At 49.3% G+C, this 25,352-nt stretch overlaps 1 protein-coding gene across 2 annotated transcripts in view; it reads right to left on the reverse strand.

Moving 5' to 3' along the window:
* Positions 1-5,465: 5,465 nt before the first annotated feature.
* Positions 5,466-25,352, reverse strand: part of ASTN1 (astrotactin 1) — a 305,257-nt gene continuing 285,370 nt past the window's right edge. For both annotated transcript variants that reach the window (XM_034666761.1, XM_034666760.1), the window contains exons 21-23: positions 21,459-21,559; positions 12,069-12,252; positions 5,466-8,318 (exon numbers count right to left, since the gene is read on the reverse strand). In XM_034666761.1, the coding sequence (XP_034522652.1) occupies positions 8,081-8,318; positions 12,069-12,252; positions 21,459-21,559 (523 nt within the window). In that variant the 3' untranslated portion in view covers positions 5,466-8,080. The remainder of the gene's footprint in view (positions 8,319-12,068; positions 12,253-21,458; positions 21,560-25,352) is intronic.

Raw genomic sequence — 25,352 nt, forward strand, 5'->3', positions numbered from 1 at the left:
GTGTAATCAATCTTAGAGTTCATAAAAATTTCTTTCCTTTCAGCATCCAAATTTCATCTTCCAGATCATTCAAATCCCCCAAAGTTACAAAATTCCTGTACCGAATGATATGCAATTTGTAGTTGGAAGAGTGTATTAGTTAAGACTCAGCCAGGAAAGCAGCACACATTTTAGGTAATTCAATGGAGGAAATTCAAATGAGAAAGGTTTCGGAATAACAGAGAAGGCATCTAGAGAACTGTGGGGCGGCCCCAAAATGAGCAGCAGCAGGAAGCAGCTCTTACTTTGAGAAGATGAGGTCGTGTTGCTGAAGGCCAGGAGGCAGAGTCCCCTGAAGGGAGCTGAAGCATGGTGGCCCTTTGCTGGAGGAGGTCTGAGACAGGATAGGCAGCTGGAATCATGAAGGAGATGCTAGAGACGCTGTCCAAACCCTAGAGGGAGAAGCACCCTGGCTTGTTCCCTCTTCCTGTCCTCCAGTCTTCTTCCCTAAGTGCCTCCGTTACCCCCTGGACCGGAAGCCTGTTGACCAGGGAGTCTGGGAAATATAGTTACAAGAGTCAACTCTATGTGACAATTGTGCAGGGGCAGCCTCAGAAGTTTGGAGAATGGATCTGAGGACAAAGAGGCGGTCGGCTTTCGAGGAGTGTAGGCATCGTTACCATGTCATACTCAATAGTCACTAGAACAAATGCAGTTAAGGCATGGCCAATCTAGTCTGACTCTTGGACACTTGGGTCCTGGACATCACCAGGACGTGTGTGAGGTGGTTTCATCTCTAAGTGGAGAGGTCTCAGAGCGCTGCATGATCCGTCGGGCGGCAAGAGCCTCACGGTCACTCGACGTCTGAATCCTTCCAAACAGAAGAAACTGCTCCTGAATACTGAGCGCAGAAATGGCTGAGGTTCTCCTACCGGGAAAGTGGTAAGGGGTCTGTGAAACGGATTCATAGCCCTGTGTGAACAGGCACATTCATAAACTCCAACCAAGGGCACTTTGGTGAAGAAACGTCATGTCAAAACCTGTCCATTCTTATGGGAATCCATCCAATTAGAGCATACAATGCAAGTCCCAGAACAAGGAGTACTTTTTTTTTTTCTCACTTTGGAAAAGTGCAAACAGGAGCCGAGTCCTGGAGCCCCATGTTTCTAGAGAAATTATCAGCTATTCTATAGAACGCTGAGGTTTCCTTTGACACTAAACTGCTCGTTCATTGGTGCAGCCTAAATGACAAGCAGCTCGGCACTGATGATGGGAACAGGATTGGAGGCAGGCTGTCAAAATCCAGGCTGGTACTGAATCAGTGAGTCAATCCAGGCTGCCCTGAAGGGCAAGAGGCTTTTGTTCCCCAAGTTCTGCCTCAAGTGTTGGATGCACGCAGAGCACAGAGGACCAGCCAGAGTACCCCTAAAGCGCAATACAGGGCTACCCTGAGCATACAGAGCGAGAGTCACAGGTTTTGAGGTCTGCGTGACACTCATGTGACAGACAAAAAAACCAAGCCAAGAACAAATAAACAAAAAGAAACAATGTGCTTGGCTTGTGAAAACAAGCTATGTGCTCGGAGTTGTTTTCTTAATGGTAGTGGTAAGTGTGCACGGACCCAGCATTCAGCCACGTTCTCTTCCGTTGCCTGAGATAGAATAACAGGCCAGTGATCTGTAACAATCTCAATGGGAGGAGTTTTTCCCTTTCTAGGAAACTCAGGGAGGAATAAACTCGTGGCGGGGGCGGGTGGGTGTCAGATGCCTTTGGTGGAAATGCCTGTCGTTCCACTTAGCTGTGACCTTGAACAAGTGATATCAGGGCTCTGGGACTGCTTCCTCCCACTGAAGAGTATTAATTTCACAAGACTGATGAGTATTATGCAGAGGGGTTTAGCACAAGTGCCTGCCACACATTAAGCGTGGGGTGTGCACATCACATCCGGGAAGTTCCAAATGCAAAGGGACAGAAAAACAAAGTCATTGGAAGAAACCCTTTCCTTCCAAAATGTCTTCTTTATTCCAAATTGTCTTTTCCTTTCTCTTTCTTTTGCTGGCCCCTGGAACTATCGTGCCCCCCCCCCAGCCCCAGCAACTCAAACAGAATTTCCGGGGAGGTTCCTGAGGTTCACCTGCTCAGATGTATTGGGATGAAGTGGCCACCCTTCTTTTTGCTCCCCTCTGTTGGGGCACAGACTCACCTCACTGGCGAGAGGCATGTTACGCATATGTAGTCCCAGCCTGCATACATTTTTCTCCCCTTTTCATGGTGAGTTCATGCCTCGGGCAGGGCACTCTCCATTCTCAGTCACTGGGTAGTTGGAATAGATTTTTTTGGCTCCCTATCAGATCCCCTTTATTTAGCAGACCCCCTTCGTGGCTTAAAACAATAACTGTTTTATCCTGTTGCATAATTCTGGGGTCAGGAATTCAGGCAAGGCTTGGCAGGGTGATTCTTCTCTCCCATGTGACACTGATAGAAGTTGCTGGGTGGTATGCAGCTGGCGGACAGACTGATCGCGAGGGTCCAAGCCAGCTTCAGTCACATGCCTCAGCAGGAATGTCTAGAAGCCTGGCTCGGCTGGAACTGGGGACCATGGTGCTTCCACGTGACCTCTCCAGCATGGTGGCCTCAGATTTGTTACGTGATGGCTCAGACCTCTACGAGCCAGAGTTCCAGAGAAGGAGGCAGAGGCCCCAACGCCTTTTTGACTCAGCCTGGGAAGTCACACGGTGTCACTTCCATCATCATTTCTTACTTAAAACAGTCACCAACCTCCCTAGATTCAAGGGGAGAGACAGTAGAACACAATTCTAGAGGGGAAGGGTTTCAAAGCATCTGTGGTCACGTTTTAAAACACCCTTTCCTGGTTCCTGCTTGCGTGGGGAAAGGCACTCTCATCATTGCTTTACAAGAAGGCCTACTGAGTGCACAGGCGCCATCTTGGGTTTTGGAGGACAAAGGGAATCACATGGTTTGGGGGCAGCAGAGAGAACATCTACTTAAAGTTACATGGCAGAGAGAAAAAAAGTGATTGAGTGCTGGGGCTGCCCAGCAGGCAGCACTTCCTACGAGCCAGCCCATCCCAAATGTCTCCACAGAGCACAAGACAGGAAAGTGTCGGGGAGGGCCTTTTGCAACAACTGCCTTTGATGCTCAAAGAGAAATGTTAGTGCCTCCCATCATCCCACACTTCTCTGCCATGGTCCTCTTCACCCTGGTAATGGCGGGCTCGGTGTCTCCCTTTCCCCATACAATGCCAGGTTCCGCGAGGAAGAGCAAACCTGTCTTACTCCCCGCATTCCCTCGGCACCGCGCATCCCGTGCGAAATACAGCACACGCGCAGTGAACAGATTCCATCGGCGAATCATCCGGATGGTGGCGGAGAAGTGAGAACCGCTACCACGTACCGACGTGTGTACGATTTGCTGTGAGGTGTTGAAGTGTTTTTTTTGGTTAGGATGCCAGGCTAGAAGGCCTGACTATGTGGCATCTGAGGTAGGACATTTAACACGGGGATGGTTTCCCAGTGGGTGCAATCAGATCCCTCTGATTCTCGAAAGACACCAGGTAACATCCACACACCTGACACTTACGCACAGCTTTGTTTATTATTTAGTTGATTATTCCATGTTTTTATAATCGTACAATAATTCTCTTTGAAACAATACTGTTACATCCGAAGCTGGTCACATCCTATCTGTTCTTCTTTCTATAGTAGTCAACTGGGGTTTTTTCACACTCAGGTTTTTTAATTGAACATTTGAATATCAAGAAGTGTGCTTAACTAAAAATAACAAATGGACCAAACTCTATGGAAAATGGTCACACACTCAGTTAAAGGTCTAATGCTATTGCGGGGGTCACATACATTCAAGAGGAAACACCATGGTCTCGTGGGGAGCCCAAAGCTGGGGGCGTGTGGTGACTCTCTAGACCCGTTTGGCAGCTTGGAAATTTGAGGTTTAATACTGGTCCACTACTGTCCCCCTTTCTAGTCAGGGTGGGTCCCTCCAGGCAAGCTTTGGGAAATGTCATCAGGGTATGATAGACAGTGTCTTCCCAGGGCCAAATCCTGCAGTTACTCTTCAGGGGAACTTGAAAGACTGTCTCCTGCCCCATTCATATGGGCCTTACTTTTCACCTGAAAGTAGACGGGACCCAGGCATAGAGGCTGTGTGTGCACTGTGTGTGTGATACATGTGGACAGTGCACGTATGTGTAATGTATGCACACGTAGGGTATGTTACAGTGTATGTAACATGTGTGTAATGTAGGTGCATAATGCGGGTGCGTCATGTGTATACATGTGAGTGTAATGTGTGTGTGTGTAGTGTGCGTATATAGTATGTAATGTATGTGTATAATGTGTGTGTGCTGTGTGTACAGTGTATGTGTGTAGTCTGTGTGATGTGTGTTGTGTGTATAGTGTACGTGTATAATGTATGTGTGCTGTGTGTGCACAGTGTGTGTACAGTCTGTGTGATGTGTGTTGTGGTATAGTGTACGTGTATAATGTATGTGTGCTGTGTGTGCACAGTGTGTGTGTACAGTCTGTGTGATGTGTGTTGTGTGTATAGTGTACGTGTATAATGTATGTGTGCTGTGTGTGCACAGTGTGTGTACAGTCTGTGTGATGTGTGTTGTGTATAGTGTACGTGTATAATGTATGTGTGCTGTGTGTGCACAGTGTGTGTGTACAGTCTGTGTGATGTGTGTTGTGTGTGTAGTGTACGTGTATAATGTATGTGTGCTGTGTGTGCACAGTGTGTGTGTACAGTCTGTGTGATGTGTGTTGTGTGTATAGTGTACGTGTATAATGTATGTGTGCTGTGTGTGCACAGTGTGTGTACAGTCTGTGTGATGTGTGTTGTGTATAGTGTACGTGTATAATGTATGTGTGCTGTGTGTGCACAGTGTGTGTGTACAGTCTGTGTGATGTGTGTTGTGTGTATAGTGTACGTGTATAATGTATGTGTGCTGTGTGTGCACAGTGTGTGTACAGTCTGTGTGATGTGTGTTGTGTATAGTGTACGTGTATAATGTATGTGTGCTGTGTGTGCACAGTGTGTGTGTACAGTCTGTGTGATGTGTGTTGTGTGTATAGTGTACGTGTATAATGTATGTGTGCTGTGTGTGCACAGTGTGTGTACAGTCTGTGTGATGTGTGTTGTGTATAGTGTACGTGTATAATGTATGTGTGCTGTGTGTGCACAGTGTGTGTGTACAGTCTGTGTGATGTGTGTTGTGTGTATAGTGTACGTGTATAATGTATGTGTGCTGTGTGTGCACAGTGTGTGTACAGTCTGTGTGATGTGTGTTGTGTATAGTGTACGTGTATAATGTATGTGTGCTGTGTGTGCACAGTGTGTGTGTACAGTCTGTGTGATGTGTGTTGTGTGTATAGTGTACGTGTATAATGTGTGTGTGCTGTGTGTGCACAGCAGTGTGTGTGTACAGTCTGTGTGATGTGTGTTGTGTGTAGTGTATGTGTATATAATGTGTGTGTGCCGTGCACGTGTACAACGTTGTGTGCGTTTTGTGTATGATGCAGGTGTGTGTAATGAATATATAGTGTGTGTGTGTGTAATGTGTGTGAGTGCAAGCACACATGCCACCAGGAGGACACAAGGGGACACTGGAGGAGGAAGGGAGTCATGGAGAAGGAAGGGATGAAGGAGGAAGGGTGGGATCAGAGAAGAAAAAGATAAAGTAGATGAAAAGCTGGAGGGGCTTGGGGGAAGAATGAGCCTCCTTTATTTTAATAAAACAGAAGGAGGGGACGGAGAAGGGTGACCCTGATGCCACTCCCCAGCCTCCCTCTGCAGCCCGTTGGCTCCAGTCTCCCCCGCCGTGGGGCAGGAGGGCAGTGCGGCCCTGGGCGCCCACGACGGTACATCGAGCCCATTTTGTGGGCAGACTTGAACACAGGGGGCAAGACAGTGGCAGCAGCAAAGACAGCTCTTCCCTCGGCCTTGGCCGCTGGCTGGCCTCCAGGTGCCTGTGGCATCGTCCTCTCTGGGGATGGTCAGAGATGTCCCGTTAGGCATTTTACCAGAGGCCCTGCCCTGACCATGGGTGGGACGGCCCAGGTTTCTGCTAGCTTTCCATCTGGAAGTGGAGGCATTTCTGAGGCAGGTACATTACAGAATACCAGACAGCTTTCGGGCTTTTTGTGGAAAAATGCGGGGAGGGGAGTGAGGTGGCCTGCAGTTTCCCCTCAAGCTCTACTCCCCGGCCCCAAGGGAGGGCTCATGCCACAGAACTGGCGGGCCCTCAGGGTGCTCCCGCTGCAGAGGCTAAGGTGCCCCGCGGGCACATCTGTCCCAGATGGGTGTGGCACGGGGAGCGCTGTCGAGCTGGTCCCAGTGGAGCTTACAGATGGGACAGCTGCATGCCACAGGCAAGGTGGCCCGGGGCTGCGGGTGAAAGAGGACTCCGGAGACTGACGGCCTGAAGTCACACAGCCTGAAGTCACATCGTGGCCCAGGCAGTGCTCAAGGAGGAGTTTGGGGCAAGTTGCCTAACCGCTCTTTGCCTCCAGTTCCCCATCACTGCAATGGGGCCTGGAACAGCTCTTCCTTGGTGGTGGGGCTGGGAGGGGAGGTGGGGGGTGATGTCGTGAGGATTCAGGGACAGGAGAAGTGCTCAGAGCAGCGTCTGGGACACAGTGAGCACTTCATGAATGTGATCTGTCTTCACTATTTAGAAAAAAATCAATATAGTTCAATATAGATCCTGCGTCTCTTTCCTGACCTTTGTCTTGTGTTTCCAAATGAGGGGCCCTGGTCAAAGGCAGGGTGGCTGAAGGTGTGTGTCGAGGCTTCTGAGGTGTGTGGGCACAGCTAAGGCCATCGCTGGACCACACGGCCCTCGAAGCTCTTGTGGAAAGGCGGGGCTTCCCCTTAGCTGGGCCACAAGGCAGTGACAGTAGGGTAGTGGGGCAGAAGCAAGGGCTGGGCCTCTGCTCGCGGTCGGGAGGCTGGCCTACACAGGACCTGGCAGCTAGATGGGAGGTGAAAACAGCGGCATTCTCCTGGGGGTGGCCAACTAGAGGAAGGATTTGCAAAACTAGCAAAATAATTAAGCAAATTTAGCAAAGGAGAAGTGGACATTCATTTTTTTGTGATCAGTAATCGCTTGAATTCACTAAAACACTGACATGGAGGTATCAGCGCCCCCGGGCCGGAGCAGGCCTTGTCCAGGGTAAGGGACGCCGGTGCTAAGAGAATCCAGGCATGCGGTGCGCTGTACATTGATGGTCTGAAGAAGTTCGTCTGGAGTTTTCAGAATAATCAGCCCTACTTCTTCTCCAGAATGGGACTGCTAACTAGTCTCCCAGGTAGTGTTTTGTTGCCTCTTAAAGATCTCATACTGTTTGGAGGGGAGGCAGAGATCCGCAGAGGGAGATTTCATCCCAATCCTGTCTTAAAATGGGTGAAGACCTAAAAATCCCGAAGGCCCGTTGGGACCCATATTGGAAGCTCAGTTCACCTATGAGGTGTGAATCGAGCAATAGGAAGGCCTGGGGGGAACCATGAGGCCTACACAGAGCCCACCCTCCCGATTTTCCTGATGTCGTCTTTCTCTGTGAGCAGACCTAGGCTCCCAGAGTGAGATGCTTCCTGAGGAATGCTTGTGGCTGGGGCCTGAGGCCAGTCTGGTGACTTTCTGGTCTCAATTCTGTCCCCAATGGACTCAGGGACTCAGCGAGCCCAGGACGCCTTAACCTGATAGACCTTTCATGGGAAGCATGGCAGAACTCTCAAGCATTGCGATAAACCTCTTGGGGAAAAAAGATAACCATAAATGAAACAAATCAGCTGTAAAACAAACCCCAAAGTAATCCCCTAAAGAAAAATGGCACTGCATGAAGCGCTGGTTGGCAGGTCTACCCGTCATGCAGATGGAGAACACCATCCCGAAGGAGTTCTATAGGGAGCGAGGATCAGTTTCTCCCTGGTTCAGATATTGCCTCTCCCTGGTTTAGAGCTTTTAATGTTCCATTAAAAAATATTAAAAATCCACAGACCAACCCAGATGTTCCTCTCCTCAATTCCTGCTTCCTCTTGGGAGCCACCATCTGGCATCATGGCGCTAGATGTCTTTGCTGTCCCCATAGTCGTTGTAAGGGACACTCAGGGTCTGCTCCTCGCACGTCTTCCTGAGGTCCCGGCTGAGCTCTGACCAGTCAAGTCCATAGGGCTTGATCTCGCTGTAGCGGCAGCCCAGGTACTTCAGGGAGCCGCGTCGCAAGCTTATCTTGGGTTCCTGAAGGAGGCCATTGCACCAACTGCTGAGATCCCCCAGCTGGGAAAGGATGAGGCCAGCTTTCCTATGGAGTGAGCATGGAGGATACATAGATTAGAAAGAAGAGAAGGCAGGGAAAGGCGAATAGGCACTGTTAGAGTGAGACTTAAAGCTCCCAGAGGGCAGAGTCTGGTGTGTCCTGCTTCCTGTTCTATCATGGGCATTCAGAACAGCCGGTCTTCATAAACATCTGTCTAGCAAATGGATGGATGGATAGATGGATGAAAGAACAGTCTGGCTGTGCAAACTGGGACAGGCATCAAAACAAAAGAGAGAAACAAAATGCCATAAGGAAAAATAAAGGAAAGAAAATAACTACTATTTTAGTGAGAATTTATGCCCTTTTAAAATCATAGAGTTGGCACTTTTGAAAGACAAATCAAACCCATTTTCTCTACAGCCAGCAATTTACCATCATTAAATGACAAATAATGTGTTTGAGTGAATATTTCCCTTTTCAAGGCTATTTTAGAACTAAACAGAAACAGCTGATATACTGAACTTTGGAGGGTATCAAATGTAACTAATTATGCCCGGATGGAGGGAGTGACAGTGAAATAAGGGTGAAGACGACAATGCCCTCCGTGCACAATGACGCAGGGCCCTTCTTGGGGGAAATGCAGACTCTCAGAGGCACGTGACCTTATTAGTGTTCAGGTGAGCTCCGGCTCCACTCTGCCTTCTCCCTTGGAAAGCCAGGAGGCCACGGCCACTGAGACCCGCTCTAGAGAGGGGGAAGAGGAAGGCTGTCGCAGATCGCAGGGGAGAGAAAAGAGCGGAGCTGCACGAGGTTGTCCCAAGTTCGCACACGCTGGAGCGCAGCGATCCCTCCGGGCCAACACGAGAGCCCGATGGCCTCTGCGTGCAGCCTGGAGAAGGATGCTGTCGCCACAATCGTGCTCCCGGTGCCCGGTGCCAGCGTCCGAGACGGGGGCTGCTGTCCGCCAGCTGCCAGACCTCACCGGCTCTGAGTGACGGAGCAGCGATCCCTCACTCAGCTGCGTTCCTTCTGCTCTTCAAGCCCCTAAGTACCCAGAGACCCACAACGTTTCTCTTCTTTGAAGGAGCTCCTGTAAAATGCCGTTCTGAAAAGCTCAATGAACTCAATTCCTTGCAGTATTTATCAGCTGCTCGGCTACCTTCTCATATGAGAACCAACTCTTTTCTAATTCAATCACCAATTCTTTCCAGAAAATGGAAGTTTCTGCACTCCGTTGAGAATGACCTTTCAAAGAACAATAAGCACATTCGTTTCATTCCTCCCCTTCCGTCTGGCCGGGACGCCACGAGGGGGTGACCTCACCGCATTCCTGGGAGGACGTGCTGAGAGGGGCAGAGATGATGCTGGAGGAAAGGTGCAGAGACTCCCCAGCGGAGGCCAGAGGTGGAGACTCAGTGAGGGCATCGGAGGGCAGTCGTATTTTCTCGCACTTGACTGGTGGGTCGGAGGAAGTCAAACACACACTATCATCCCATGCAGAGGGTTTCTCCTCCACCTATTGGCCTCTGCGGTTTGGCCAAGCAGGCTTCCAAAAGTCGTCATCAACGGGACTTTGGTGGCTCTTCCTCTTAATTTATCCCACTACATGTCATTAGTTGTTGACAAGTTCTTGGAAGGTGGAGAGAGAGGGAGTGAAGGGAGAACGAGGGCAGCGTGTGCATCATCCTCGAGACAAGGACGCAGGAAGAGAACAGATTTGAGCAGCCCGTGGAGATTTTGTGGCTGCTTTCATAGCTCACTTAGAAAAATAACAATAATAAGTAATTTGGGTCTCCCCTTGATCCTCGCAGAGCCTGTGGATTTCCATCTAAGGGAATGGATTTCACTGAACTGAGGGGGTGGTCTCTGCCCGCTCACGGGGAGCATGCAGCCCCCAAAGCCTCCTCTGTTCACGCGCACGACCGACACAGGAGTGGCTGGATGCACCTCACGGCTTTTCCTTTCCTGCGGCTCTCCCTGAGATCCATGACACCGGAAAGTAAAACTTGATTTCTAGAAGCTAATGAAATTACACACTGTTTCCTACTGCAGAGCCTTGAAAACCCAGCACCACACATGAAAGGGTCTCCGGGGAGGAGAGTCTGGGAAGAGAATGTCAAGTCAGCAGCATGCCATACTTTGCGGGGGGGATCCACACTCTGCCCCTGCTCACTTTCTTTATTAACCAATTTCCTTCCAACTCTTGAGTTACAAGAGAGAAATTTTAAAAGCAATCCTAATGCCCTTGGAAATCAAGATGATATATGCAATGTTAGTGCTATTCAAATTGTGACATTTATGTTCCCTGACCAAGAACTGTATATATACACTCAATAAATGTCAGAAGGAGGGAGGAAAAGGAAGAGGGGGGGAGCAGAGAGGAGGGAGTGAACAGAGCCAGGTAGGGGGGAAGGGAGCTGGGGAGAGAAGAAGAGAGAGGGGCTAATATTAGGCATAAGTAATTATGAGGGCAGGAGTAAGGTATGGAACAGAAAGGACATATCTTAATAAGTATCTAACATTCCAACCCAGGGTTTGCTTTCTCCTGAAACTGAGACAAAGCCAATGAAAAGTCCCGTATGTATTCCCTCTGTGTCCTGGTCCGTAGCCGAGGCATCTGTTTGCCCGAGGACCATCCGCCTTTATAATAACTGCAGGAAATAATCTATGGAATGCAGGGAGATTCTTCCTAAACTTACACATGGAATCATTGCATGTCAGAAGATAATCTTAAACTTCCTCTTCCTTTCAAAAGTAAGAGAATAGGAGGGAATGTCCTGAACAATGGTCTTCTGGAGACTTTATAATTTCGGGTCACGAGAAGCACACTGACACTGGGTCTCCCTCCAGTTCAGTCAGAGGTCAGACGGATGGGGCAACTTTTGGGTGGTACTTCCGTGCAGCCTGTTGGCAGGAGTGCAAGAATTCTTTAAGTGCCAGAGAATTCCAGTGCATTGATTGTCTTCATTTGCTTTCCTTTTTTTTTTTTTCTAAAAATAGTCCACGTGCCCCTTCCCCTTTTTTTTCTTTATAAACTCCTAAATAATTCAAGGACGTATAGGCACCAACATTCCATGTAAGCCTCTTCCACTGAATCTATCTGAAAATTCCAGTATTTCCACCGAAATCTGTTTTTTCAGAGCAAGAGCATGTAGCCATGATCAATGAAGCAAAAGGAAGGTGGTCCCTCTACACCTTCTTCCAATCCCTCTCTTTCCAAGAATGCACTCTGTGTTGTAGAACATAAAAGCAGCGGGTCCTGATATTGAAAAGCCGTAACCTCAGGGCCAGGGGACACTGGCAAACACTATACTGCCCTAACTTTGGCTAACATAGATGTCAAGGTGGGTCTTGGTCACCACCACGTTGTCTTTTCATAAGGATGTGCAATTTAGCTGAAAATATGTCTGTAAAATGCATATCGTATTTGCAAAGCTCATACGCAATAAATAGTTTTGGATAACCTCTTCAATAAAATTCCTAAGTTTCTTTCACAAGAGACAAGGCTTCCGGATCCTACCATTTGTAGCATTTGCAATGCTGCGTCAGCATGATAAAGAGGTGGGTAAAACAGGTCAAGGGCAAAGATTTTTTTTCAGAGTTCAGGAAATGTAATCATGACTTCCCTACTTAAATACAGCTTATCTAAAACTAATCTGTATGAAGTGAGCTGTATAAAAGCACGGGACTGACTTCTCGAAGCACCTAAGCTCACCCAGGAAATCTCTGTGAATCCATGGGTGCAGTGGGATAGTGGGCAGAATTTCAAAGAGCTGAGGTCTGTTTCTTGGTTACCTGGGGCCTAATTCATCCTCACACCGCCAGGTGAATTCTCCAAAACTCTCATAGTGCTGGTTATAGTGGTAGAGGACTCGATGTAGGGTGGGGGAACCCAGATCCAGGAGGGTGTTATAGGCCGTCTGTTGCTCCTTCCCACTGGTATAGCCATTGAAGAGATTGTAGATCTTGTCTGCTATTTCTGAGGAGGGCAGAAAAGGCAAAAAGAAAAATAACATTTTAAATACACGTATGTATACACACAACATATACGTGTAAGTGCACGGAGACGTGAGCATACACATATTTACACGTATACGGGTGAGAGTGTGTGTGTGTGTGTGTGTGTGTGTGTGTGTGTGTGTGTGTGATGTTGCCTAAAGAACCCTGAACCTGGAGCCTGGAGACTGTGGTTTGAGTAATTCACTTTTATCTCACCCTCATCGGCTGTTGCTCTCTTTTCTAAAAAATGAAAACCTTCAAGTAGACTGTCTCTGAGGTCAACTTCAGTTATAATATTCTATGCCTTCACCCATGTTTCCTGAAAATACAGTGCCTATGGCAAGAAGATCTCAAATGAATACTTTATGGGTAAGTGCGGTCCCGGGGAAGCTGGCGGGAGGACAGAAGGAAATGAGGTGGGAAGGGAGGCTGAGGGAATGTAGGGGGCGTGCTAAGGAGCAGGTGGTAGGCTTTGCAGGAGAGGAAGCTGCTGGATCGCCACCGGTCCATCCAGGGGGAGAATGGAAGACTTTATCCCCAGCTCCCATCTCTGACTGCTCTGTGGGGACTTTTCATGTTTGCCCCATGAGGCTTTAGGTCTCCTGCACTTCCAGGTTATATCTGCTGGGGTTCCAAGGGTGTCCTGCAAAAGCACAGGAAAGCCCAGGGGGGCAGAAATTTGGCTCAGGGATGGAGGGAAGCACCGTCGGGTGATGCTTGAGCAACGTGAAGACCGAGGAGCGGCCGCAGTCCCTAAAGCAACCCGGCCCCATGACTGCCGGACAGCAGAGCCCTCACTAGGGCTGCCCGGACCAGATGCGAAGACAAGCCTGCAGATATGTGGTGACACAGAAACGGAATCCAGTACATCCTGCAACTCCAAATGAGTGATCTTTCGGTTTAATTTATAACTCTTAGATTTCTCCTCCAAGGCATACACCGCTAAGACCAAACTTGGTGAAGTGACAAAGTGGCAATGAATTGGGATAGCCTTGGCATTTTTTCCTCCGGAGCCTGAGGCACTTGATCATTAAATGTTTTCGTACTAAACCTGTCAGAAAGGAGATCTGCTCGCATTTCCTTCCTCAACAACTGGGAACTGAGATCTGGAGAGCAGAACTCTGTCTCCGATCCAGTGTTAAATCTGGGGATGAAGAAACTCAGTCTATGGGTTTCCAAGCCAGCACTTTGCCCACTCGACCCCCTGTCAGCCAAAGGGCATAGCAACCTGATTCCTTGTCACAATTCCAAGTGAATTCTAAGCTGTTGGTAATGACAAAGTCATTGTTGTAGGGGTTTTCTGGGCTGGAAGGAAGAGAATTTCTACCCCTACTCTGTCCCGACACTGCAGTGATTTCCTTACTTCTCTATCTGGCCCACTGCTGATGAGGACAGGAGCCATGCCCTGAGCTGCTTGCACAGGGCCAAACAACAGAGTAGCTTAGAAAATGTTCGTTAAATGAATATAATTCATGATCTTTCCAGTGATCTCTCTCCACCCCAGGCTAGAAAATCCTTTAGCAACCAAACTCTTTTAGCCAACACCTTAACTGCATTATAAATAACTTCGGTCCAGAAATCCATTTAGATTTTCAGGATTTTTAAATTCTCAGGTTGTTAAAATAGGATCAAGAGATAAAGTGGACAGTGCCTTAGAACATAAAAGTCTATGGTATCCCCAGTTACTTTTAAATGGCCTACCAATTGTCAAGAACTTTACATATATGAACTCCAATCTTCGTACCAACACTGCAAGATGGATTTGAATGTCCCTCTCCTCCACAGGAGGAGATTCAGAGAGAGGCCAAGAGAGGCCAGGTCACCTACCCAAGGTCATATAGCCAGTGTGGGCTGGAGTCAAGATTTCAAACGTTGTCTATCTTCCATTGCTCTTTTGTACCAATGCTCAGGAGATAGTAGTGTTTGGCCATCTTAAGATAGAGAGGGCAGAGTCTTGGGGGATGCAGATCTGGGGTGACTGTTTCTCATAAAGGACTTCTCCTAGTTGCCAAGCAAGAGGGAGTCCTGGTAAGAATTCAGGGGCCCGTCGTTTCTGGAGTTGAGACAGACGGAAGCAGAGGGACTTCTAAGAGCTGTGCTGTTTTCAACAGGAGGAGGGGGACGCGCACTGAGATAAAAAACCAGGGAGGGAAAATGTGGGCGATCAGACCAGAGCCCAGATAGGAAGGTCTGGGGTTCCTTTTCCCAGGTTTTTTGTTGCTGCCTCTCTGTTCTTACTTCTAGAGATGGGAAATAGCATCCGAGCCCCCGAGCCCTGGTTATAACTATCACTGCCAGGGAACAGAGACGGCTGAGAAGGTGATTTCCGGCATATTTACTACTCTCATAACACAACGGTCATGTCGAGGCCGAGAAGCTCACGCTTCTTCCTAGCAGCAGCAAGTGTGCCTGAGACCAGGTGGGACAGGCCCGGGCGCCACCATAAATCTCCTAAAACCCAGATAATCTAACTCTGGGGTGTGCTTACAAGCCGACATCAGTAAATGGGGTGCTCTGCTCAGAAGGATATACGCTCGGTTCCTAGTGCATGAGTATTTCTGGTTCCTCCTATTTCCTCTGTGAAAATCTGGAGATATTACTTCATTAGCTTTCACAGCATCTCAAGAAGTCACTAACTCAGAGAATGGAAAAAAATACAAAGTATTTTTAGTTGTCCTTTTACCCAGTTTTCAGCTTCACAGAAGTCTTGGGCTATCCAAAATAAGGATCTGTCTTCCCTGTCTTTAAAATACATGATGTTCAGGAATAGTTAAAATGCACGTGGAGAGATGATGGGGAGTCTACAGACATGGCCTCATCATGGAAAAGGGAAGCTGAGTTATTAGTTATTGGAAGGGAGCTGGTACCTCTCACGCAGCAGAATAAACCAACAGGGTGGGGACTGAAGCCCTCAGACCCAGAGGTGTGGTTAAGAACTGGCACCATGACGTCATATGACGTCACACCAGCTGTGTGGCCTTGGACAAGTTACTTAACCTCTCTGGGTCTTGATGTTCAATGATGGTGAATGATATACACCTTCCAAGATTATGGTGAGATTAAAAGTGATATTAAATGTAAAGCCTTTCTTCAGCTCAACGTCTGGACCCAAGAAACGTACCTTTATTCATTCACTCAATACAATTTTTCCTGAGGGCTTACCACGTGCTCGACATTTTTCTAGGCACTTGGGCTACATCAGGGAGAACCTGACAAAATTCCTCACCGTTGAGGTACTTACAGTCTAGAGGGAGGAGGTATTTTGGGAAGCAATATATATCACCAGTACAATGTCGTCGGTGAGGAAGTCGGAGGAAGTCAGGCAAGAGAAGGAAGCATGGGTGGGTTGTGCATGGCACTGAGATTTTAAACAGCATGGCGGTGATGGGTCTCACTGAAGAGACGACCCTGGGGCCAAGAGCTGGAGGAGGGGAGGACATGAACTGCAGGGCTGTGTGGGGAAGAGCATGCTGGGGAGAAGCAAGGCCAGCAGAGAGCTCCCAGCCTCTGGGCTGCGTATTTGAAAACAGCAAATAAGCCCCAGTATTTGGAGTAAGATGAGTTGAGAGGAGAGCCAGACAACAGGAGATGTTATTTTATTATTATTATTCATGATGATGATGAATTACTACTGGTTCTCCACGAAATCATGCTTTCCCCAATGCCATGAGAGAGACATTGAAACGCAGGAGTCCAAGAGACTGGTGCAAATAGTCTTATTTGAATGAGAGGAGTGACTCCGGGGGCAGAAGTGAGCTTTCTTACACCCCAGCAGTGGCTATGAAATTTACTATGAAATGAGAATCCTGGGAGGCATCCATACCACCTAAAGGCTCCCTTGATACTATAACAAAAGTCCCCCGAATGGAAGTCCTAAGTCACCATTTTCATTAGTCCTGGGGGCGGGGGCGGTGCTGAGACCTCAGTCTGTCCCCATACTGAAGTAACTGACCACAAGATTCCCTATGAAAACCTGAGGGCAATGATTCTTGTCATTCTTGGAGCTGTCCACACCTCAAGGTCCCCTCCCCACCCCCAGCCCCTGTCCGCTCTCCCCATGCAGCCCCTCCCTAGGCCACTCTGTGCTGCCTTCACACCCGTGACTCTCAGCCTTGGCAATCAAACTTGATTCTCCACCTGGAAGGCCTGTGAAAACACGGATTGTTGGCTCCCTCCGGAGTTCCTGATTCAGTAGGTCTCAGATGGAACCTGGGCTTGCCTTTCTGACAAGTTCCAAGGTGACACTGCGGCTGCTCTTGGTCTGGATCATGCCAGAGAACCACTGTTCTATGCAAATTTATTCTCTCAAGACTTTCCTTGCTTCCTCCAAGATCAGCAATATGGCAAACAACTCTCCCTTTACCCTTGACCTTGGCAAACACTCTTCCTTTTCTCCATGTCCCTGTGTTGGCAGAAACCTGCCCGAAGCATTCTCCCACACAGAGGAATGCTCCCATGCCCCAGTCTCTCAGCCTCCCATGACCTCCTGCAAATAACTTCCTGCTCTCTACGCATATATGTAAAAGTCCTCCCGCCTTAATAACTCACCTACCTCTTCCTATTTCCCCCTGCTCACTTCCTGACCATTATTCTACAACCATGGAAAAATCTGGCATCTGGTTCATTCTCCACTTCATTTCTCATCACCATTTTGGGTGACTTCACTGTCCACATGAGAAACCTCTTTAAGACTAGACACCCTCCCCCCATCCCAGCCACCAAAGTCAATCATCATGTCTGAGACCTTCTCCAGCTTTGAGATGGTAAATTCCAATATCACATCCATGAACACAACCTCCTTTCAAGCCTCCTGTACTTCCTCCCGCCATCAAATCTGTCCTTCAGCCCCCAGGTCTTTCGGCTCTGCCATTCTTTCCGGGTATCAGCTCTCTCTATGTCTACATCCTCCTGACATAACCCACAGGGCCCATGGCCTGTGCCCTCAACCAGCTTTCTCCATCCTTGGCCTCTTCTCTGTCTTCACCTAGGATGCTGGGGTCTGCCGGGGGAAGGTCACAAACCATTGAACTTGGTGGTTCTGCTTAGGCTGCCTTGGCATGACTTCTTTCTTTCCTGCTCCAAGCCATCAGCAAATCCTTTTGGTTTTACCATCAAAATAATTTAGAACCAGACCACTTCTTGCCACCTCTCTCACGAGCATCCTCTCTCCTCTGTCCCTGCTGTTGCCTTGGCTCCTCACTGGACCTGCTACTTGGAGTCCACGCTCAGCACGAGCAGGGGAAATGAGCCTGTGAAACGCTAAGCCCAATCACGTCCCTCTTCTGCTTGAAGTGCTCAGTGCTTCCCTGCTTAGTCCCAGTCCGAGTCCCCATCCCTGTGCTGGGGCCCCACGGGATCCACCCCATGGCCTCTGGCAACTCCTCTCCACCTTCTCTCCTCTGCATCCCTCGCTACCACGGGGCCTCCTTTCTCATCTTCAAACACATCAGGCATCTCTGTCCTGTTGTTTCTCTATCTGGAATGATCTTCCCCCTGGTATCTGTGTGTCTTCCTCCTTCACCCCCTTCCCTAACCACGTCAGTTAAAATGCTGCCCTCTGCATTGCCTATCCCATTTCCTTGCTGGTCAGTCTCCATAACATACATCACCATCTGAAACACCTGTTTTACTATCTTTTGTGGTTTGTCACCCTTGCTGAAATCTAAGCTCCAGGAGGCAGGGGTTTTGCCCCCTAATGCCTAGACCAGGTATTTACTCGGGGCTTAATATATGTGGTCTGATTTGATGCATTTATGAAATCTGATGACACCATTCTTGAGAACAAATTCTGAGTCTAATTATGGTTGTTCCTGCAGTATCTCATCCCAGGGCTCAATAAATGGCAAAGGAAGGAAGGGACAAGAATTTATGTTTGGCATCAGGAAAGAAGGATGGGTGCTGGGGGAGTGATGGAGGAGAGCGAGCCTTCCCTCGTGAAGCTTCACAGAGAACTCTTGCAAGGCCATGCTCCAGCCGGGAGACGAGGCTAGTCTTAACTGCTGGCATGCGGGAAAGATGCTTTCAGTAGAACACGGGTAGAAACTCACTTGCTCAGTGGCTTTAGTGTCATGATGTGGTAAAATTCTTCATAGAAAGTATCTGGTTTAGGGAAAGTGTTCATATAAGGAATAGTCTGGCTTCCTGCTGGATAATTACGAGCGGAGGTCATGCTCTGGGTCACTTAAAAGCTAATTCCCATTTGTTATTAGGTTTGAACTCAGACCCAAGTGAGCTATATTCATGATCACCATCTGGGCTGGAAGGAGGCAGAGCATATGGTTTTTCGGTAGAGCTGCAGAACTGTGTTAATTTGTGAGGATCCGCTCGAGTCCATGTCGGCTCTGCACGTTTGGCCCGTACAGGACTCCCTCCTGGCAGAAGAGTAAAAGCACCTGGGGACGCCAGCTGGTTCTCTCGGCACGAAGTTGACTTTCCTGCACCCAGCTGGGATTTCAGACACCCTTCTCTGTCGGGGAGCCCACGTGGGCAGAAGCCCATCTTGATTCCCTTTGGGGGCTGGAATTAACCCAGAGGAGCCCCACAGAGAAACAGAAGAGTGGTCTCTCCCAGGCAGGCTACTCTATGTTGGCCCCTCTTTCCTGCAGGGTCGCCCTCTGTCCATCGATTCCTGCAGGTGGCGCTGTGCTGCAGGGTTACCTGCTCCTTGCCTCCCTGAGGCCCCGCCACCAGCCAGCGGCTACAGAGCCAGCAAGTGCAAGGTGCCTACGTGGCCGGCAAGTACAGAAGCANGACAGAAGCAAGTCCCTCCAAACAGAATTAGCTGGGGCACCTTCTCATCACCTGCCTCTTTCTGGCTTGGAGTAAGAAATCAACAGAGGATTACCTAATTGTGCCAGGGAGCCTCTCCAGAGAGCCTCTCATCTGAGGGTTTTCAACCCCAGACTCTGTTTCATCATCAAGGGATTTTTAGAACTTCAAAAGTCATTTGGTCCGTACCCTGTAAGCCAGGCAGCACTCACTCCGGGAAGAAACACATCTGTCTTATACGTAAAGATCTCCACGCCACTGGAACGTCCCAGTGGAGTCTAATAATCCTGAAAGGGAGAATTTTTTTTTCTACCAAACTTGAACACTCTTTTTTTTTTTTTAATGAGGTCTTTTCTTCATTCAGAGACAGAGAAAGGTTTTCACTCTTTTACACAATGACCTTCTAAATATCTGATTTGACATCGTAGGCAAATGCGAATTGATGTCAAATAATGAGTCTGAGTGCTGACTCTGTTCAAGGCTCACTTTGTGGCCCTGGTCAGCTGTTCACTCAACCTTGTATCCCAATTTCCTCATCTATAGAATGGGGGCAGCATTCTATACATTCAGTGAACCTTGCTGGGTCCCTATTAGAAAGCAGACTGCATGGTAAGGGGCAGCATTTCCAAATTAACAGAGACACCGATGCTGGAATTCTAGGCTGAGCTGATTTCAATCAGGGAAACTCTGTGCTTATCTCTGAAATCACCTCATTATGTCCCCTGACTCCGGCTGTATCAGGTTGACTACGAGGGGCACAGTGTTGGAATGTACACTCCCCTGAATTTACTGAACAGTTACTATGGGATGGGCACTTAAAAAAATAACGTAAATTCACTCATTTAATTCTTACACATCTTATCAGGTAGGTACTATTATCCCTTCCCCCATTTTATAGAGGAGTAAACTGAGGCACAAGGTGAAGTAAACTGCTCAAGGTCAAGTACATAGCAGAGCAGGAATTTGAAGCTGGATGGTCTGACTCCAGAGTCTAAGATTGTCTGCAACCAGTCGGTCACCATGCTGTCTTCCTTCTAAGTGTTTGGGACAGAATAGTGAGTAAACCAAACCAGGCTCTGCTCCCCTGGAGCTCGCTGTCCGGTGAGGTAGATATTGAACACATGATTCTAATAACAAATGGAGATGAATGAGTTGAAGGAAAGGAACATGATACTGTGAGAACATCTAGCAGTGGCCCTTGACCTCTTGACTGTACCGAGGAAGGGACACTTGACCCGAAATCTGCAGGCTGAGGGGAGCTCATCGGTTAATCAGGGGTGGGGATGAAGGACGTTTGAGGTAACAAGATGGACACGTGCAAAGGGCCAGTGGTAGGAGTGGGAACAGTGTGGAGGACCTGAGAAAGGCAGTGAGGCTGAAATGCAGAGACGGATGGGGAGAGTGGACGAGAAGAGGCTGGAAAAGTGGGCAAGGGTCACCTCATTTAGGTCCTAATGCATCTGTTAAGTATTTTGGTCTTAGAAGAAGAATGGCAATCCCTTAAAGAGTTTTAAGAAGGGGCCTTAATATGATCAGATTCCTGAGTTGAAAAGAAACCGTATCACACACTTTAAACGAGGAGATTAACGTGAGAATCCTTCCAGAAGCTGTAAAGTGCTACAGCATCGGTGATTTTAGTTAACATAGGTCTGGTCCCTCTCCCCGCTGTGCTTTGGTGCACCCCTTGGTGGCTGCGGGCTTGTGCCTCTCACAGTCAGCCCAATATACCTGCAGCCGGGAGTCGTCTCTCAGGGGCCAGCAATCGGCTTGGCCACACTGTTCCTCTTCCCGAAACTTGCACGGCTGAGCTCCCCACATTGGCCCATGTTCCGCTCCTGTGCACATCAGCCCCATTCCCCCCGGACAGCCTGCAGTGGTTGGCCGGAGCCCTGTTCTTGGTGCGAGAGCCCCGGGGAGGGGGTGCCCAGGACAGCCAAATCCTGGCCTTGGAGGGTATGTGCTTAGCCTCAGAGCGAGGACACCATCAAGAGCCGCCAGGGGCATCGGGAGGAAAGGAGCTCCAGCAGGTGTGCTGTTTGTACGGATGTCCACATCTGTAGCCTTTCTATGTTTTAATTCAAAATGACTTTGCAGATGTACACACACGTGAAGAGAGGAATCCTGAGAGCAGAGGCCACGGGACTCCACCACGAACCTAAGCGCCTGGTGTGTTACCACGTGTGCCCGGGGCTTTCGTCCGCGTGTCCTCGGGCTCTGTGACTCCCAGGCTGTGAGGCTATCCGCCGGAGGCAGAGCTGGAGGAGCACTCCCAGACCCCTGCCGCCCCGGGGCTGGGCCTTGAGGGCTCCCCCTCCCCCGCTGAACCCAGGTTGTTCTGTCTGACGCCCTTGCTCCCGCTTCCCTTGCAGCAAGGGGCTGCGGCCCCCTGCAGGCTCTCCTGGGCTCAGCGTAACTTACCCTGGGCCTTGACATCATCGACCACGGGGCAGGGGGTCTTCAGGATCACATCACTGGGCCTGGAGCGCCGTCCAGTGTTGTCCACTCCCCACAGGGTGAACCTGGCAGACAGGGGAGGGCGCCGTTAGCAGAGAGGAGCAGCGGCCCTGCCCGACGGCCATGCTTGGCTAGGGTGGGTTTGCATGTCTCCCCACCACCCTTCTCTTTCTCCATCTGAATGGGCTCTTTGCACCACACCAGCCCCACACAGGTTCCCAGGGGCTGCCTGGATCCCTAGCAATGGCAGCCCCCCGAAATGTTTTCACTATCTGGCCCCCCCACACACCTGATCAGCCCACTGGTATGTGCTGTTTCTAGAACTGTGGCTGAGGCCACCAAACCTGAAGCTGGGGCATCTGGTCAGCCTGTCTGGAACCTTGCTCAGATCCTGAGTCTTGTCCTACAACCCAGGTCTCAGGCAGGGTCTCAACTCCTTCCTCTGCCCACCTACTCCAGACTCTCTTGAGCTAAGGTTCTCAGGGATGGGCCCAGAGGCAGCCAGGGCACCCCTGAGACCTGCACCTGCAGTCTGCCGTTCCCACACATGGACACGGTTCCCCTTCACACACCTGTGTCCCCTCCATGGAGCAGGAGTGCTAGGGAGAGAGAAATGAGAGCCTCTGAGGAGGGCCACCATCTTGCAGGCCGTGCTGGGACCCTCTGCCTCGGTGCCTGGGAGCCTTGGGTGGTGTGAACTCCCCCCCAGCTGCTCCCACCCCTCCAAGCAGCTTTGCTCTATGCCCTCGTCGCCGTAAGCTCCCCATTAACTAACTGGGGATTGATCGGATCCCCAGCTGGAATGAAAATGCCTGTACTCAAGTGAATTCTCACATTACTCTGACAGGGCAATTAGTACAAAAGTTAGGGTCCTAAGCCCTTACTATTTTTAATAGCAAAGCAAGGTGTTAGGAAAGAAGATCCTTCCCCTAACCTTCTAAGTAAGAGATGGGGTTTATCCTAAGAACCTTTCCTCAGCGGGCCGGCTCCGTAGGTCCTGGAGGGAAGCAGACAGCAGCCAGCTTACTTTGACTACCAAAGCCCATGGAGCACTTCACACATTTTCATGGGGAAGGGCTGCTCCGTTCATTGTCAGCATTATGGTTTCCGCCATCGAGCACTCGTAGGACAGTAAGAAGCTTAGCTAGAATGAGTGGACAAGAGACAGAAGCCCTACTCCCAGATGAAGGGCTAACGTGGAAGTACGGTTCCTGCTTCGTCCAAGACTTCTGGGCCCTTTCCACCTCCACCTGACTGCATTGTTCAGCCTGTCCTTAGAGTCTGTGACAACGCCTACCTGATGTGAGCGTGTGTGTGTGACAGAGAGAAGGGGTGTGTGTGTGTGAAAGTGTGGGTGTGTGGGTGTGAGGATGTGAGAGTGTGTGCGAATGTTTGTGGGAGGTGTGAGAGTGTGTGGGTGTGTGTGAAAGAGAGTGTGGGTGTGAGAGAGCATGTGGGGGGTATGAGAGTGTGTGAAGGTGTGTGTGAGAGTGTGTGGGTGTGTAAGAGTGTGTGGAAGTGTGCAGGTGAGTGTGTGAGGGTGTGAGAGACAGTGCATGGGGGTGTGAGAGTGTGTGGAAGTATGTGGGTGAGTGTATGAGACAGAGTGTGTGTGTGAGTGTGTGAGAACAGACACAGCCTGGCTCTGGCTCCTGAACCTTGGTGTGCAAGGAGCACCCTGGGCCCCCGTGTCCAGGGCTGACCGCCTCGTGCACATTCACGCATCCCTGTGCAGGTGTGGCGGTTTTTGCTGATGGCTCCAAGTTCACTCCCCTTTTCCGAACTGTCTGCTCCCACAGGCTCCCAAAGGCAGTAGTTCTCCTGTGAGCACAGGCTGTGATGACGGGGGTGGGCTAGAAGGGGAGTCACCTCTCCGCTCTGGCCTCAGTTTCCTTCTCTGTAAATTGAAGATGTTGAACCAGACACGTTTTAAGACCCCTTTCAACCAGGGCTTCTTAAATGTTTTGTACTGTGGACCCAGGATTCTCAGAATCATGTTTTTTAAATGCATTAAATAAAACGCACAAGCTGACAAAATAAGCCAGCTCCTCTGAAATGCCCTTCTGCCTCCGTGGAGCCCAGGTGAAGGGCCAGCTCTATGCTTTCACGTGAGGAAATGAGATGGTGCAGCTAGATCCTTCTGGTAGCCTGGAGCAGCTGCGGAGTGAGAAGCAATCAGGGAAGAAAATGAAAACCCTGATTCAATTCTTAACCACCACCACACCCCGGACAACCAGCTTGCAATTCTGTGGAAGTTACTCCGTGTTGCTGAAACTCAGTTTCCTCAACTGTAAGATGAGAGCAAGACTCCAACCTCACGGGGTCCCCGAGGGTTCCCAGAGGCTCCCGCACACAGTAAGCACCCCATAAACGAAGGCTGAGCTCTCCCTTGTAATGATAAGAAAACTTTGTTGCAATCTTGCTTACAATGACTAGTGCTTCGAAGTAGAATCAGGCTTGACGCCATGTGTCTCCAACAATTAATCCGGGGCTCTCTCCTCCTACCAGGCACTGAAAGTCTGGCTTCAAGCTACTGGGAGGACAGGCTCTCCCTGGCCCTCCCCTACTCTCTTCGCGTGATCTGCAGCGCCACCTAGTGGAGCACCACGGAGCCGGCGGCTTCTTCCCTCCGCCCCATGCACTGTCCCTGACTTCAATCATCAACACAGACGGAAAGTTGGTGCTTTATCAGACATAAGAGGGCAACACTGACGTTCACCCAAGTCAGCAGAGTGGGAGAAGGTATAAGTCTCAGGTCTTTGATCAGAAAACGTGGCCAAATCAGGCCCACGTGAGGAGGGTCCCAACATGGGTGACGACGGTTGGTTCACAGGAATTTCAAAATTCCTAATTAACAGTTGTGACTTAGTGACAGGGATTAGTGAGCTCTTACTATAAGTGAGAATTCCAGTTTCGCGGAGTGTGAGGCATTATACTGCACCATCCCTAATCTTTCCTCCTTTTGCCTGTTCCCATTCTCATAAAGGGCCACAATTACCTAACAGCATGAGAGGGGCTAAGAATCGTAGGCCAGCTTTCCCTTGTCCTAGTATCCTCCTTTCCATCTCTGTATTTTCCAGCTCCTCTAGAATACCCCTTGTCTTTACGTATTTTGCTAGTATGGCCCCCAAGCGACATCTCTTTTTCCTAGATGGAAGACAGTCATCATCTACGTTCATCTCGCAAGCAATGCCACTCACATTTCTAGTGCTTTTTACCTTTGAATTCTTTACCTGTGGAAAGGGAGCTGATTTATTCTTTGACTACATTCTTGTGACCTCATCTGTAAACTGTAAAATGTTTTTCATACCGATGGGGTCAAAAGGTCCCAGAACTACATCACCAGGAATTCTGCCCTGCCCCCACCCCCCAATATTTTCCCATCATGACTTAGATTCCCTCAATCTCTCTCCTCTTTTGGTGTCTTTTATGTCTCTGCTTCACAACTATTTTACTATTATTCCAGGAGCACAGGGAGAAATGAGGAAGTGCTCCCAGAGAGAATAGGGATGTTCCGAGTGCCACGAGATAGAGTCCACCGTATTTTCTTTGGAGAAAAATGCTGACCATCTCTACCTCCATAAACTATTTCGAAGTCCCCGGAGCTATTTTTCTAAAGCAGAGTTCTTGTTATTCTACACCTTTTGTCTAAAAAAATTAATAATCTCCCTTGACTTAGAACATTCACTCTATTTTTCCAGAATCACTTCTTCCATTCCATCTTACCATTAGCTTCCGCTCGATTGGACTCCTTGCTAGTTACCTTCATGCCTCTTTGCTTTTGCCCTTGCTGGTTCCTCAGCCCGCTCTGCCTTTTCCCACATTACTCTACATACTGAAATCCTACATGACCCAAGT

Source organism: Ailuropoda melanoleuca, chromosome 8, assembly GCF_002007445.2.
Source record: "Ailuropoda melanoleuca isolate Jingjing chromosome 8, ASM200744v2, whole genome shotgun sequence".
NCBI lineage: Eukaryota > Metazoa > Chordata > Mammalia > Carnivora > Ursidae > Ailuropoda > Ailuropoda melanoleuca.